General features: G+C 37.5%; 1 protein-coding gene across 10 annotated transcripts in view; it reads left to right on the top strand.

Moving 5' to 3' along the window:
• The window catches only part of Atpalpha (sodium/potassium-transporting ATPase subunit alpha), a 1033168-nt gene that overhangs the window by 971964 nt on the left and 43525 nt on the right, over positions 1–17679 (top strand). For 8 of the 10 annotated variants that reach the window (XM_070090026.1, XM_070090001.1, XM_070089989.1 and 5 more), the window contains 6 exons: positions 5176–5289; positions 10883–11017; positions 14204–14321; positions 14406–14591; positions 14874–16124; positions 16229–16485. In XM_070090026.1, the coding sequence (XP_069946127.1) occupies positions 5176–5289; positions 10883–11017; positions 14204–14321; positions 14406–14591; positions 14874–16124; positions 16229–16485 (2061 nt within the window). Of the gene's footprint in view, positions 1–4496; positions 4611–5175; positions 5290–10882; positions 11018–14203; positions 14322–14405; positions 14592–14873; positions 16125–16228; positions 16486–16730; positions 16826–17679 lie in introns of all 10 variants that reach the window. The other 2 variants (XM_070090006.1, XM_070089993.1) reach the window with 2 other exon arrangements.

Genomic DNA, 17679 nt, shown 5'->3' with positions numbered 1-17679 from the left:
ATCGTTAACCGGGGGTCCACTGTATATATGTATAACATATATATATACATATATATATATATATATATATATATATATATATATATATATATATATATATATATATATATATATATATATATATATATATATACACACACACACACACACATACACACACACACACACACACAAACACCACCCCTGCAACCACAATTAGGTGAGTATACACACACACACACACACACACACACACACACACACACACACACACACACACAGTGGACCCCCGGTTTACGATATTATTTCATTCCATAAGTATGTTCAGGTGCCAGTACTGACCGAATTTGTTCCCATAAGGAATGTTGTAAATTAGATTAGTCCATTTCAGACCCCCAAACATACACATACAAACGCACTTACATAAATACACTTACATAATTGGTCGCATTGGGAACTGATCGTAAACCGGGGGTCCACTGTATATACGTATATATACACCTACACTTACTTCCTACAAATAAATACTACTTGTCTCTCATCCGACATTAAGACTACACATATTTTAAGAAAGAGATGATTGTGGGTGTTATGAATGAGAAGAAGGTGGATGTTCTGGTTTTAAGCGAAACAAAGGTGAAGGGGGTGGGAGAGATTCAGTTCAGAGAAATAAATGGGATTAGGTCAGGGGTTTCAAATAGAGTTTGAGCTAAAGAAGGAGTAGCAATAATGTTGAAGGATAAGTTATGGCAGGAAGAGGGAATATAAATGTTTAAAATCAAGGATTATGTGGTGTAAAATAAGGGTTGGATGTGAAAAGGGGGTTATAGTAAGTGTTTATGCACCTGGAGAAGAGAGTGGGGGATCTCAGTGCTAAAGTTGGTAAAAATGTTGTGGAGGGAGTAGTAGGTAAATTTGGGGTGCCAAGGGTAAATGAAAATGGGGAGCCTTTAATTGAGCTATGTGTAAAAAAGAGGTTTGGTAATAAGTATTACTTATTTTATGAAGAAGAGGATTAATAAATATACAAGGTATGATATAACACATAATGAAAGTAGTTTGTTGGTGGATGAAAGGTTGATGGGTAGGCTTCAGGATGTACACGTTTATAGAGGGGCAACTGATACATCGGGCCATTATTTAGTTGCAGCTACAATTAGAGTAAGAGGTAGATGGGACAAAAGGAAAATGGCAACAACAAGTAAGAGAGAGATGAAAGTATATAAACTAAGGGAGGAAGAAGTTTGGGTGAGATATAAGCAACAGAAAGGTGGACTAGTGCAAGTATGAATGATGGGGGAGGGCTGGGATAGTTTTAAAAATGCAGTATTAAAATGTTTGGCAGAAGTTTGTGGCTATAGGAGGGTGAGTGCAGGAGGAAAGAGGAGTGATTGATGGATTGATGAAGTAAAAGGTGTGATGAAACAGAAAGGTAACTTATAAGAGATTTTTACAAGGCAGAAGTATTGTAAGAAGAGTAGAGTATATGGAGAGTAAAAGAGAGGTGAAGAGAGTGGTGAGAGAGTGTAAATGTAGAGCAGATGATAGAGTGGGGGAGGCACTGTCAAGAAATTTTGCAGAAAATAAGAAAAATTTTTAGTGAGATAAATAAGTTGAGAATGCCTAGGGAACGACTGGATTTGTCATTTAAAAAAGAGTAGGGGAGTTAGTTGATGGGGAATTGGAGGTATTGGTTAGATGGCAGGATTATTTTGAGGAACTTTTAAATATTGATGAAGACAGGGAGGCAGTTATTTCATGCACTGGCTAGGGAGGTATAATATCTTTTAGGAGTGAAGAAGAGCAGGATGTGAGTGTGGGGGAGGTGTGCAAGACATTACTATAACAGTTTAAAACTGGATGGCAAATACTACAGTGGTCCCATGGTATACGATATTAATCTGTTCCTGAGAGCTCATCGTATGTCAAAATTATCGAAAGGCGAATTAATTTTCCCTATAAGAGATAATGGAAATCAAATTAATCCGTGCTAGACACCCAAAAGTGTGAAAAAAAAAATGTTACCACATGAAATATTAAGTTTAATGCACACAAACTGAAGAAGACATGCACAGTTTATAGTACTCTACTAACAATAGAATACATGACACTTACCTTTAATGAAGATCTGGTGGTGATTGATGGGATGGGAGGAGGGGAGAGTGTCGAACATATTGTTTAGAAGGGGAATCCCCTTCCATTAGGACTTGAGGTAGCAAGTCCTTTTCTGGGGTTACTTCCCTTCTTCTTTTAATGCCACTAGGATCAGCTTGAGAGTCACTGGACTTCTGTCGCACAACATACCTGTCCATAGAGGCCTGTACCTCTCGTTCCTTTATGAATTTTCTAAAGTGGTTCACAACATTGTCATTGTAATAGTCACCAGCATGGCTTGCAATAGCTGTATGAGGGTGATTGTCATCCATAAAGGTTTTCACCTTTGTCCACTTTGTACACATTTCTTTAATCTGTGAAGTAGGCAGCTTCCTCAATTTCTCTATCCCCTCCTCCGAAGCAGTTTCCTCAGGTCTGGCCTCTTGCTGTTGAAGATGATCTAGCAGCTCATCAGTGGTTAGTTCGTCATTGTCCTCCACCAGCTCTTCCACATCCTCCCCACTAATGTCCAACCCCAAGGACTTCCCCAATGCCACAATGGTTTCCTCAACTGGCATACGATTCCCAGGGTTACCCTCAAACCCTTCAAAATCCCTTTTGTCTACACATTCTGGCCAGAGTTTCTTCCAAGCAGAGTTCAAGGTCCTCTTAGTCACTCCCTCCCAAGCCTTACCTATAAGGTTTACACAATTGAGGATATTAAAGTGATCCTTCCAAAACTCTTTTAGAGTCAATCGAGTGTCTGTGGTCGCTTCAAAGCACTTTTGAAACATAGCTTTTGTGTACAGTTTCTTGAAGTTGGAAATGACCTGCTGGTCCATGGGCTGCAGGAGAGGAGTGGTATTAGGAGGCAAAAACTTGACCTTAATGAAGCTCATGTCCCCAGAAAGTCGCTCTGCCAAGTCTGAAGGATGACCAGGAGGCATTTAGGGTCTAATTTCTTTTCAATTAGGTAATTTTTCACATTGGGGGCAAATACATGGTGTAACCAGTCATAGAAAAAGTCCCTAGTGACCCATGCCTTACTGTTTGCCCTCCACAGCACACGCAAATTAGCCTTGAGGACATTCTTTTGCCTGAACGCTCTGGGAGTTTGAGTGATACACCAATAAAGGCTTCACTTTGCAATCACCACTAGCATTGGCACACATCAGAAGAGTAAGCCTGTCTTTCATAGGCTTATGTCCTGGGAGTGCCTTTTCCTCCTGAGTAATGTAGGCCCTGCTTGGCAATTTCTTCCAAAACAGGCCTGTTTTGTCACAATTAAACACTTGTTCAAGTTTCAATTCTTCACTGTCTATGTAATCCTTGAATTCCTTCACATATTTTTCAGCTGCTTTTTGGTCTGAACTGGCAGCCTCACCATGCCTAATCACACTATGTATGGCACTACGATTCTTAAATCTTTCAAACCAACCTTTGCTTGCCTTAAATTCACTCACATCACCACTAGTTGCAGGCATTTTTTCAATTAAATCCTCATGCAACTTCCTAGCCTTTTCACAAATGATCGCTTGAGAGATGCTATCTCCTGCTATCTGTTTTTCATTTTTCCACGCCAATAACAGTCTCTCAACATCTTCTAACACTTGCGGTCTCTGTTTCGAAAACAAAGTTGCACCTTTTGCAACAACAGCTTCCTTGTTTGCCGTTTTCCTGGCCACTATAGTAGCGATGGTTGATTGGGGTTTTGTTTACAACCTGGTCAGCTCCGACACACGCACTCCACTTTTGTACTGTACTTTGCAATCATCTCTTTCTTCATTTCAATAGTCATTAGCACCCTTTTTCTCGAAGGGTTGGCACTAGAAGCTTTCTTGGGGCCCATGGTGACTTATTTTGCAGAAACAAACACGAAAAACACTGTGATAATATGGAATGTACCGAATGTATGCTTAGATGCGAGCACACTGGCTGGCTTGTAAACACTAGCACGCACGGAGCAGTTCAGGCCACACGTCTCGGATGAATCGCGTGTGGCGAGGAAATTTTTTTGCATAAAATGTATCGAATACCGGATTTATCGGATACCGATGCCATTGAATACCGGGGGTCCACTGTAATTGATCTGGAACTTTTGTTGCTGAAGAGTTACAATATTCTATTTTATTAGAGCAGAAAATTATAATTCTGGATTTAATGTTGCTCCAGTGATTAGATAATTCTTAATGTTGGACACTTTCTTTTCATTTGCACCTTAAAGCAATTAACATTGGTTTAAGTTTAACTTTTTAACTTTTAAATATTAATACAAAATTATTAAATTTGTATGTTATTCTTCAGAATGTTTTAGATATCTCAATTTGTGCTTATTTTTTTGTCTAACAGTCAAGTCATAAAAAATAAGTCAGCTAAAAAAAAGGTTTTAGCTTATTTAACATAAACTGGGTAATATTTTGCAGTTGTACCTAGGAGTAGTGCTGGCGTGTGTGGTCATTATCACTGGCATCTTCTCCTACTACCAAGAGGCAAAGTCCTCTGCTATCATGGAATCATTTAAGAACATGGTGCCACAGGTAAACTTTCTATAATACTGTATGAAATGGGATATCTTGCACCAGACTAATTGGAAGAGGTGCTGACATTATGTAGGTAATGTTTTAATGTCCCTATGTGCAATCATTGTTTTGAGGTAAGGAAGGCTGTGAGGTGTTAGCCAGCAAGGTTTTCAGAAGTGTAACAATATCAGTTTTCGGTCAGATGTTGCCAGCTACTATACATTTTAAACATGGCATTATTCTCAAAATTGAAGAAAGTCGTGCTGGAATAAGAAATATATGCTAGAAAATTTTATTTTGTCTTTAGCTTGGCATGCTTACCTTACACTCATGGTAAATAGGTGATGGTCGACGATTAGTATTCTCTTCTTCAGTACCGTAAGTAGTGTAAGTATGTAAGTGTTTTATGTCTTAATTACATTGCCTTCTAGCTCAGCCAAGACAGCAATGGTCATATTGCCTGGTGTTGCTTTTGGCACAGCGAACCATACCATATATCGGGATTTGTGTTTATTCGGATAAAGTGGTCCGAGTAGAGTTTAAAAGGAATACTGTATACTGATTCTCTAGAGCTTGTTTACAGTTGTACCTGGGCATTGTACTCACAGCTGTCGTCATCATCACAGGAGTCTTCTCATATTATCAAGAGAACAAGAGTTCCCGAATTATGGAGTCATTTAAAAACATGGTTCCTCAGGTGACTAATTTGGGTTATTAATATTTTAAATATAATACATACAGAAATTGTGCATAAAATGTGTGTATATATGTATCTTTGTGTGATTTTATATATACACATATGTCGTTCTGAATAGGTAAAACTGGTCATTTAGGAAGGACTCGTTTAAAATTAAATCCTTTCTAAAATTTTTATTATACATTTAAAGATATATTTTTTCATTTATGTTAATGTAAAAATTAATAATTTTGTACCATAAGGACCTTAGAAAACTTACCTAACTTTATTATCACAAGCGCAATTTAATTTAGCCTAATCCAACTAAATATATTTTAGATAAGTTTACAATAATTTAATAATAAACAAACAAATGAAATGTATTTTTTTTGTTAGGTTCAGAATGATTTTTTGCAAAATTATTGCATGCACAAATTTTTGCTTACCTTATTAAGCAAGAAGAGCATTGCTATTTAAGCCAAACTCGCAAGTTTTACCTATTCGGCACAACACATGTATATATTTTCATACATTATGCATATAAATATACTGTATATGCATGTAAATATTAATTTAACTACTTACACTGATACTGAACACGTTAAACAAATTATACAATACATGGAGCTTTAGTATATTGTTTTATTAAAGGTAGCAGCTAGCTACATGTCATTGTCTGCCTCTTATATTTGTCAATGTGGATTTGTGTATCATCTGTAATTTTCACTCTGCATACTGCAACCAAAACATCATTATATCAAGCTACTGTACTTGTTTCAGTGAATTGGTTTTCTGTTTAAAATTAAGGTGCATGCAAAAAAAAAAAAGTGTTATGTGATCTTCCTTGTCTGTCTTAATCTCTAGATTATCAACAAAGACTTTGACTGCACTATTTTACTAAACTTAAAATATGTTTTAAAATTAGAGAAGTGTCATTTTTACATTGTTTAATTTGTCAAAGAAACTTGTAATTTCCAGCCTTAAAAGTATATTTCTTACATTCTTGTCTTATTGGTATAAGTCACTTGACTGTAAAGAAATTTTAAATATGGTTTGATATCTCATTTAAATATCCTTTGACTAGCATTTTCTGTATTTGTGTGTATTGGACTTGTTTGGATGATTCTAATTGCACTCTTTGTCAGTATTTGAAGCATGACTTATCCTTAATTAATTTTCCTTAGCCATTTTTAGTTGTTCAGAAATTTAACATCTTACTCTAAAATTAACTATACCACGGGCGGGATTTTAACCCTCGGTCAGAGAGTCTCAAAACTCCAGACCGTCGCGTTAGCCACTGGGCCAGCTAGCTGGCCCAGTGGCTATGGTTTGTTTGTAATCGTGTCATTACGATTTCTTGAGTCAGTTACTCCAAAATTATTTGATATGGGATTTTTTTTCTATGATTTTTCACATTAAATGTTATAATTAACTAATATATTCCAAGTTAATCTTTTTTAAAGTTTTCTTAGCCTCTTAATTTAGAATGGGATTCGTTTATTGTTAGAAACCAGTGAGGCACTGAAGACTGTAAATTTTACTTATAATGCCATAATTATAACCACTGAAGTTATCTGGATAATACACAAATAACCCGCACATAAAAGAGAAGGAGCTTACGATGACGTTTCAGTCCGATTTGGACCATATACAAAGCTACACTAGCGAAAAGGAGAGAAGGACGGAGTATATATAGGCCAGGAGGTGGTAGTGGTAGTAGTGGAGGTAGAAGGCAGTAGTGGGGAGGGAGTATGGTGAAGGTGGAGCTCCTCTCTTCTATGTGTGGATTATTTGTGTATCGTTCCAGTCACGGTATTGTGCCTTTTTTTGTTATTTATCTGGATAAATTTGGAAGTTGACTTGGATATGCCTAATTAACCCGCAAACGGTCCAAATGTATATATACGTTTTTACCGCTAGTGCCCCTAACGTATATACACGTTTTATGTGTCATACATTTAACGTTGCCACGATAAGCCTGAGTCACCTAGACACGAGAGAATGGGTGTGAGCACTCACTGTGCGCCATATTAAAATAATTGGGGATGCCTGGGTACAATATGCTCTTTTTTTTCCTATTAAAAAACAACAATTTTTTTTTTCTCAAAAAAGTTGGGGCAGTGTGGTAGTGAACGTATATATACGTTTGGACTGTTTACGGGCTAATTTTTTAAATTGTTTATTATCAGACTCAAAATTTTTACACGATCTTTCGAATCTGTGAATATAAGATCAGCATGCAGAAATTAAATTGGAATAGCAAAGTGTTAAAACATTTAAAATTCTATTTTTATACTTAATTACGCTCTTATATGGGTGTGAAGCGTGGGTGATGAATGTTGCAGTGAGGAGAAGGCTGGAGGCAGTGGAGATGTCATGTCTGAGGGCAATGTGTGGTGTGAATATAATGCAGAGAATTCGTAGTTTGGAAGTTAGGAGGAGGTGCGGGATTACCAAAACTGTTGTCCAGAGGGCTGAGGAAGGGTTGTTGAGGTGGTTCGGACATGTAGAGAGAATGGAGCGAAACAGAATGACTTCAAGAGTGTATCAGTCTGTAGTGGAAGGAAGGCGGGGTAGGGGTCGGCCTAGGAAGGGTTGGAGGGAGGGGGTAAAGGAGGTTTTGTGTGCGAGGGGCTTGGACTTCCAGCAGGCATGCGTGAGCGTGTTTGATAGGAGTGAATGGAGACAAATGGTTTTTTAATACTTGACGTGCTGTTGGAGTGTGAGCAAAGTAACATTTATGAAGGGATTCAGGGAAACCGGCAGGCCGGACTTGAGTCCTGGAGATGGGAAGTACAGTGCCTGCACTCTGAAGGAGGGGTGTTAATGTTGCAGTTTAAAAACTGTAGTGTGGAGCACCCTTCTGGCAAGACAGTGATGGAGTGAATGATGGTGAAAGTTTTTCTTTTTCGGGCCACCCTGCCTTGGTGGGAATCGGCCGGTGTGATAATAAAAAAAAATAATTACATGTTCCGTTAAATTTTTTCTATAAAGTATCTGTTTTATACAATGGGAAAAAAGTGTTGATCTCTAACTTTTGCAGTAACTAAATTGCTCTTGTTATCATGAGGTTCCAGTGTTTTCATATGATTTTAAACTTTTGTTTAATTTATTTTTTTATTTATTTATTTTTTTTTTTTAACATGCTGGGCATCTACTGAGGCAGAGTAACCTGAAAAAGATATATTCACCATAATTTACACAATCACTGTCTTGTCAGGGGCACTCAGAAGTGACAGTTCAGATGTACCTCCAAACAGCAAATATCCCAAACCCCTCCTTAAGAGTGTAGGCACTATATTTATCACCTCCAGGACTCGGGTCTGGCCAACCAGTTTTCCTGAATCTCTTCACTAAATATATAGGTCACATTCTAACAGCTCAAGTCCCAAAAACCATTTGTCTCCATTCCCATCTAACACGTTCACACATGCATACTGCATGTCCAAGCCCCTCCCACACAAAACTTCCTTTATGCCCTCAGTCCTATCCAGGATGACTCCTACCCTGCCTTCCTCATCTACAGATTTATACACCCTCATCCTTTCTGCTCTAAATGACCAAACTACTACAACAACCCCTCCTCAGCCCTCTTGTATAATTATAGTAACTGCATACCTCCTCCTAATCTCCAAACTACAAATTCTCTGTATAATTATACCACACATTACCCTCAGACATGACATCTCCACTGCCTTCAACTTCCTCCTCATTGCAACATTGACAACCCATGCTTCACACCCATATAAGAGTGTTGGTACCACTCTACTCTCAATTTTCTTCTCTTACACACCTTCCCAAACCCTTGCAACTTCTCTTCAGAATCTCCCTAAAGCACATTATCATCAGCATATACATTTTATTTGTTGATTATTTCTTTTATTCTACATCTTTAATGTTCATAGAAATAATTAAGCTGTTTGTATTTGCAGCACAGTTCAACCTAGTCACCACAACTTTACTATTGTGAACAGTTAAATGGAATATACAAAGTTACCTCTTGAAAGGAGATTGTTGAAAAGCTTTGAGTTCTTTTTCTTTACTTGTAGAATTATTCAAGACAGTTTTAGTGATCTATTAGTTAAAAACAAAAGGTGGCCTAAACTTCCTATTCTATACTTGCATGGTGCTGGGTTGTGTCAGATATTTCAGGTATTCATCATTTTACTTTTTTGACATAAGTTGAAAGATTTGGATGCAAGTTCAATGGTATCAGCTCATAGTTTATTGTAATTTCTATGTTGCCAATTTTTGAAGTGGTGGGTATATCAGTGGGTTTTATTAGTACAGTTTGTAATGTTGCCTGTCTAGACCTTCAGTAGAATTTAGGGCTTTCTGGATTTTCAGCAAGGCTTTTTTTTCTCTTAATTTTATTCAGCTCTTTACATGTTACTCAAGAGCACTGGTCTGAAGTCTCTCTTTTATAAGTAATCAGTATTAAGTTTGCTACCTTCCAGTTGTATGGCACTTTACCCATTAAAGATTTGTCAGTGACTTGTGATATTCCTTTTGATATTCCATCGAATTCTGTTGACTTGGGTGTCTTAAATTTTATACTAGATAACAGAGCATGGTGGTTATTCCCACTTACAGATTAGTTCATTGCAAATTAGATTCAAATGTAGATGCAGGTTGGAGCTCAGCCTGTGTTTAGAATGTTTAGGAATTCTTAACTAGGTTTCATTATTGCATTAGTTCTTATGCACCTGCACTACCACTACTACTTGATTAACATTGGTTAGTCAGAGGTTGCTCTGATGGCCAAAGCAACCTCAATCTTGGCCACAAAGGACAAGCATGAAGCAACTGCTGATCATTAGTCAGTCAGTTATTGACAGTGTGTAGGACATTAAAATCTTCACAAAATAGTAGAATGTTTCAGTGGTAGAATGTTTTAGCAAACTAGCCACATTGTATGGAAGGAGTTTTTCTCACACTTCTGGAGAAAATGTGAGACATGTTTTTAAATTTGTTAATCTCGCTTCAAAAATTTGTCTTGTTCTCATGTTTTATTGTTGTTTTGCAAGCCAAGTCAAATTACAAAAGTTTCTTTTAACCAGGAAATATAATATTGTATAAAGTTAAGAAGGTAGATATCATACTCAACATAAATGTAATATTGGTAAATAAAATACATACATAGATACAGTTAGATTTATACAGAGTAAATTTTGAAGTAATTTGCTTAGTAGTTGATGGTAAGTTTTCAAGAGTTAGTCATCCTTCAAGACCCTGACTGGTATTCTGCAGAAACATGGTAAGTTGAGCAGAAGACTTGTTGTTGAAAAACCTGTACTGTAGTATTTTGTCTTGCTTTGGCTATGCTGCATGTTGGACTATGTGTACAAGTATTTACAGTAATATACCAGAAAGCATCTCATTTGTCTCACTGATAAAAATGCAACAATTTACACAACAAACATCTTTGTAGCTCAACACTGACAATATTATGTACTAACTAATATCTAGAACACTTGTATTTGCATATATGAATTCATAGACATTTTAAGTGATAAGTTTTCAGTTAATATTTTTTAATATTGTAAATTGATATAAATTAATAGTTTAATAAGAAGGAGTGGAATACCATAGTGACATGTTTTCCTCCTTTTAGTATGCTATTGTGGTACGTGAAGGAGAAAAGCAGAATGTTCAGGCCGAGGAGCTTTGCATAGGAGACATCATTGAGGTGAAGTTTGGTGACCGCATTCCTGCTGATGTCCGTGTCATTGAAGCCAGGGGATTTAAGGTTAGTTTTTGTAATTTGCAAGTACTTTCTACTTTATTATTGGATTGTATCTATATTTTCAATTCGTTTTTCCCCTTTAGCCTCAAATGAGCTGTGTAATTTTTTTTTTTTAACAAGTCGGCCGCCTCCCACCGAGGCAGCGTGACCCAAAAAAAGAAAGAAAATCCCCAAAAAGAAAATATTTCATCATCATTCAACACTTTCACCTCACACATAATCACTGTTTTTGTAGAGGCGTTCAGAATACAACAGTTTAGAAGCATATACGTACAAAGATACACAACATATCCTTCCAAAATGCCAATATCCCAAACCCCTCCTTTAAAGTGCAGGCATTGTACTTCCAATTTCCAGGACTCAAGTCCAGCTATATAAAAATAACCGGTTTCCCTGAATCCCTTCACTAAATATTACCCTGCTTTGATCCATTCTCTCTAAATGACCAAACCACCTCAACAACCCCTCTTCAGCCCTCTGACTAATACTTTTATTAACTCCACACCTTCTCCTAATTTCCACACTCCGAATTTTCTGCATAATATTCACACCACCCATTGCCCTTAGACAGGACATCTCCACTGCCTCCAACTGCCTCCTCGCTGCAGCATTTACAACCCAAGCTTCACACCCATATAAGAGTGTTGGTACTACTGTACTTTCATACATTCCCTTCTTTGCCTCCATAGATAACATTTTTTGTCTCCACGTGTACCTCAATGCACCTCTCGCCTTTTCTCCTTCATCAATTCTGTGATTAACCTCATCCTTCATAAATCCATCCACTGACACGTCAACTCCCAAATATCTGAAAACATTCACTTCTTCCATACTTCTCTTCCCCAATTTGATATCCAGTTTTTCTCTATCTAAATCATTTGATACCCTCATCACCTTACTCTTCTCTATGTTCACTTTCAACTTTCTACCTTTACACACACTTCCAAACTCGTCTACTAACGTTTGCAATTTTTCTTTAGAATCTCCCATAAGCACAGTATCATCAGCAAAAAGTAACTGTGTCAATTCCCATTTTGTATTTGATTCCTCATAATTTAATCCCACCCCTCTACCGAACACCCTAGCATTTACTTCTTTTACAACCCCATCTATAAATATATTAAACAACCATGATGACATTACACATCCCTGTCTAAGACCTACTTTTACTGGGAAGTAGTCTCCCTCTCTTTTACACACCCTAACCTGAGCCTCACTTTCCTCATATAAACTCTTTACAGCATTTAGTAACTTACCACCTATTCCGTATACTTGTAACATCTGCCACATTGCTCCACTCTATCATATGCCTTTTCTAAATCCATAAATGCAATAAAAACTTCCCTACCTTTATCTAAATACTGTTCACATATATGCTTCAAGGTAAACACTTGATCTACACATCCCCTACCCACTCTGAAACCTCCTTGCTCATCCGCAATCCTACATTCTGTCTTACCTCTAATTCTTTCATTAATAACCCTACCGTACACTTTTCCTGGTATACTCAGTAAACTTATTCCTCTATAATTTTTACAGTCTCTTTTGTCCCCCTTCCCTTTATATAAAGGGACTATACATGCTCTATGCCAATCCCTAGGTACCTTCCTCTCTTTCATACATTTATTGAACAAAAATACCAACCACTCCAACACTATATCCCCCCCTGCTTTTAACATTTCTGTCATGATCCTGTCAGTTCTAGCTGCTTTACCCCCTTTCATTCTACGTAATGCCTCACGTACCTCCCCCACACTCACATCCTGCTCTTCACTCCTAAAAGATGGTATACCTCCCTGGCCAGTGCATGAAATTACCGCCTCCCTTTCTTCGTCGACATTTAAAAGTTCCTCAAAATATTCTCGCCGTCTACCCAATACCCCTGTCTCCCCATCTACTAACTCCCCTACTCTGTTTTTAATATATCCATTCGTTCCCTAGGCTTTCTTAACTTGTTTAACTCGCTCCAAAATTTTTTCTTATTTTCATTAAAATTTCTTGACAGTGCCTCTCTCACTCTTATCACCTGCTCTCCTTTTGCACTCTCTCACCACTCTCTTCACCTTTCTTTTACTCTCCACATACTCTACTGTTCGTAAAACACTTCTGCTTTGTGAAAACCTTTCATAAGCTACCATTTTCTCTTTTATCACACCCTTTACTTCATCATTCCACCAGTCACTCCTCTTTCTTCCTGCACCCACCCTCCTATAACCACAAACTTCTGCCCCCATATTCTAATACTGCATTTTTAAAACTATTCTAACCCTCTTCAACCCCCCCCCCCCCCACTACTCATACACTAGCCCACCTTTCTGCTAATAGTTGCTTATATCTCACCCGAACTTCCTCCTCCCTTAGCTATACACTTTCACCTCCCTCTTACTTGTTGTCATTTTCCTCTTGTCCCATCTACCTCTTACTCTAACTGTAGCTACAACTAAATAATGATCCGATATATCAGTTGCCCCTCTATAAACGTGTACATCCTGGAGCCCACCCATTAACCTTTTATCCACCAATACATAATCTAATAAACTACTTTCATTACGTGTTATATCATACCTTGTATATTTATTTATCCTCTTTTTCATAAAATATGTATTACTTATTACCAAACCTCTTTCTACACATAGCTTAATTAAAGGCTCCCCATTTTCATTTACCCCTGGCACCCCAAATTTACCTACTACTACCTCCACAACATTTTTACTCACTTTAGCATTGAAATCCCCAACCACAAGTACTCTCATACTTGGTTCAAAACACCCCATGCATTCATTCAACATTTCCCAAAATCTCTCTCTCTCCTCTACACTTCTTTCTTCTCCAGGTGCATATACGTTTACTATAACCCACTTTTCACGTCCAACCTTTATTTTACTCCACATAATCCTTGAATTAATACATTTATAGTCCCTCTTTTCCTGCCATAGCTTATCCTTCAACATTATTGCTACTCCTTCTTTAGCTCTAACTCTGTTTGAAACCCCTGACCTTAATCCCATTTATTCCTCTCCACTGAAACTCTCCCACCCCCTTCAACTTTGTTTCACTTAAAGCCAGGAAATCCAGCTAAAATTCATAACATCCACAATCATCTCTTTCTTATCATCCAGGCACATTCAGACATCCCTCTTTGACAATTTTGACAATTTTTCTTATTCTATTATAATATTCTATATACAGGTGGACAACTCTTCACTAACTGGAGAATCTGAACCACAAAGTCGTTCTCCTGAATTTACCTCGGAGAACCCCTTAGAGACCAAGAACCTTGCTTTCTTCTCCACCAATGCTGTAGAAGGTGAGTATTTGTTTAATTATCTGACTCTGATTAGAATTTGCCAGTTTTGAATGATCTTCCTGTACAATATATACTGTATTATAGGTACTGCCAGAGGCATTGTGATCAACATTGGCGACAATACAGTCATGGGCCGCATTGCTGGATTGGCTTCTGGTTTGGAAACCGGTGAGACCCCTATTGCCAAAGAGATCAGCCATTTCATCCACATCATTACTGGTGTAGCTGTGTTCCTTGGTGTTACCTTCTTTATCATTGCCTTCATCATGGGTAAGTTGCAGTATTTACCAATACTGTACTTGTATACTCTCTCCCTTTTGATGTTGTGTTCTCACTGTCATCCACTTTTCATTGTTTTATTCTATATTTCTTTAGACAAAACGGTAAACTATGAACTTAAACATTGACATATTAATAGCTTAAACCAGTCTCTCCTTTACACTTCACTGAAAGTGTGACTTTAAAGCATTTTATAAGTATAATAGTAAACCTCTACATTCAGTAAACTCTATTACTTTTAGCAACTTATTAGTGCTTTTTTTTTATTTTCAGGCTATCACTGGTTAGATGCTGTTGTGTTCCTCATTGGTATCATTGTAGCAAATGTGCCTGAAGGTCTTCTTGCCACTGTCACTGTGTGTCTGACACTCACAGCCAAACGAATGGCTGCCAAGAATTGTCTTGTCAAGAACTTGGAAGCTGTTGAAACTCTAGGGTCCACCTCAACCATCTGCTCTGATAAGACTGGTACCTTGACTCAGAACCGTATGACTGTAGCTCACATGTGGTTTGACAACACCATCATTGAAGCTGATACATCAGAAGACCAGTCTGGCTGCCAATACGACAAGACATCAGAAGGATGGAAGACTCTGTCTAGAATTGCTGCTCTCTGCAATCGTGCTGAGTTTAAAGCTGGACAAGAGAATGTCCCTATCTTGAAACGTGAAGTGAATGGCGATGCTTCTGAAGCTGCTTTACTGAAATGTGTTGAACTTGCTGTTGGAGACATAAAGGGCTGGCGAGCACGTAACAAGAAGGTATGCGAGGTTCCATTCAATTCCACAAATAAATACCAAGTATCTATACATGAAACCGAGGATAAGAATGACCCTCGCTACCTCCTCGTCATGAAGGGAGCCCCAGAAAGGATCCTGGAACGCTGCTCGACCATCTACATTAATGGAGAAGAAAAGGCTCTTGATGAAGAGTTGAAGGAATCATTCAACAATGCTTATTTGGAACTGGGAGGTCTTGGAGAGCGTGTACTTGGTTTCTGTGACTACATTTTGCCTTCTGATAAGTATCCTCTTGGATATCCCTTTGATACAGATTCTGTAAACTTTCCAGTACATGGCTTGCGGTTTGTAGGTCTTATGTCCATGATTGATCCTCCTCGTGCTGCTGTACCTGATGCTGTAGCAAAATGCCGATCAGCTGGAATAAAGGTTATCATGGTTACAGGTGATCACCCTATTACTGCCAAGGCAATTGCAAAGTCAGTTGGTATAATTTCTGAAGGTAATGAAACTGTTGAGGATATTGCACAGAGATTGAATATTCCTATTAAGGAAGTTGACCCTCGTGAAGCCAAGGCTGCTGTTGTCCATGGTTCAGAACTGCGAGACATGACCTCTGAGCAATTGGATGATATTCTTATTCATCATACTGAAATTGTATTTGCCCGTACTTCACCACAACAGAAACTGATTATTGTTGAAGGTTGTCAGCGCATGGGTGCGATTGTTGCTGTAACTGGTGATGGTGTCAATGACTCTCCTGCACTAAAGAAAGCTGACATTGGTAAGTTTTTGCTTGGCTCAAATTGATATATAATAATTGATGTCCATTTGCATACTTATAGAATAGAAAAGACCATGTTGACTTCAAAATTTTGTGCTTTTCAGGTGTTGCCATGGGTATAGCCGGATCAGATGTGTCCAAGCAGGCTGCTGATATGATTCTGTTAGATGATAATTTTGCATCCATTGTTACTGGTGTTGAGGAGGGAAGACTTATTTTTGACAACCTTAAGAAGTCTATTGCCTACACCTTGACCTCCAACATTCCTGAAATCTCACCATTTTTGTTCTTCATGATTGCCTCTGTGCCTCTACCATTGGGTACTGTTACTATCCTCTGCATTGATCTGGGTACTGACATGGTAAGTTGCTGTTTATTTTACAATACAGAAAATTAACAAGTTGTGAAATCTCAAAATAATGTTCTTTTCACAAATAATACATTTGCTGCTGAGAATATAATTTGGCCATTTTATATCATATCAATTCTAAGAGAAAATAGTCTGCATAAAATTTTATTATAATTCACTGAAACTCCTTATAAAAAAAAAATGCCTTTAATGTTTTATTTCCAAGGTTTCAAAATAATAATTCTTTTTTCCTGAAGATCCCAGCTATTTCACTAGCTTATGAACTTGCTGAAAACGATATTATGAAGAGAAGACCAAGAAGTCCCATGCATGATAAATTGGTCAATGAGAGGTATCGATGATTTAGTTGCAAATAAAGATGTGCTAAATACAGTACATTGTAGATTTAATGTAGCTCAGTAGTGTAATTGCTTTTTATTGGGTTATAAATTGTATCATATAAAGTACAAGTTGAATTGAAGGTAGAAAAGCTACAAAAAGATCTAGCTAATGTTCAGCAAGTTTTAACACTTACAAATGGCTAAAGTTGCGTTGTAGTTCACCTACTGTACCATATGTTCACCTTTTCCTTAGGTTCCTGCTATATCTCTGGCGTATGAAAATGCAGAGAGTGATATCATGAAAAGATATCCACGAAATCCATTCAAAGACAAACTTGTCAACGAAAGGTAATATATGTAAAAGAAAAAGATAACATGGAACAAATTTTGTATGAGCTTTACAAAAAAGGGCAGATACCACCTGCTCCATTTTTATTCGCACGCAGATATCTTAATATACTGAATTTTGAACTGGACTGGCATTTTTTTTTTTTTCACATATTTAGCAGATAACAAATCTGCTTATACATTTGCTTGTCACTGTACATTATGAATTCCTCGAGTGTTGCTTGTCGTTTCTTGCATTAATTGGAAATATGGTGACAAGCAGTTAACACTGATGTGACAATTATTATTTTTATCAGCAAGATCTGCATGAATAATTTATATTTTTACTGTCATTTGGGGAAAAGGCAAAAGACTTTTAGAAGGAGTTTCTTTATTGGTACTTTTTAAATGGGTTACTTGTACTAGGACATACAGGCTGCTTTCCACATCAAGCAGCTTCATTAATCTCTGCTGCTGGGATTGAAGCAAGTTTCATTTTTTTATACAATTTCATTGCTGTTTTTCAAAGAATTCTTTA

Source organism: Cherax quadricarinatus, chromosome 3 (genome assembly GCF_038502225.1).
Source record: "Cherax quadricarinatus isolate ZL_2023a chromosome 3, ASM3850222v1, whole genome shotgun sequence".
Taxonomy (NCBI): Eukaryota; Metazoa; Arthropoda; class Malacostraca; order Decapoda; family Parastacidae; genus Cherax; species Cherax quadricarinatus.
The sequence above is the reverse complement of the archived record's forward strand: the minus strand, read 5'-3'. Positions and strand labels throughout refer to the sequence as shown.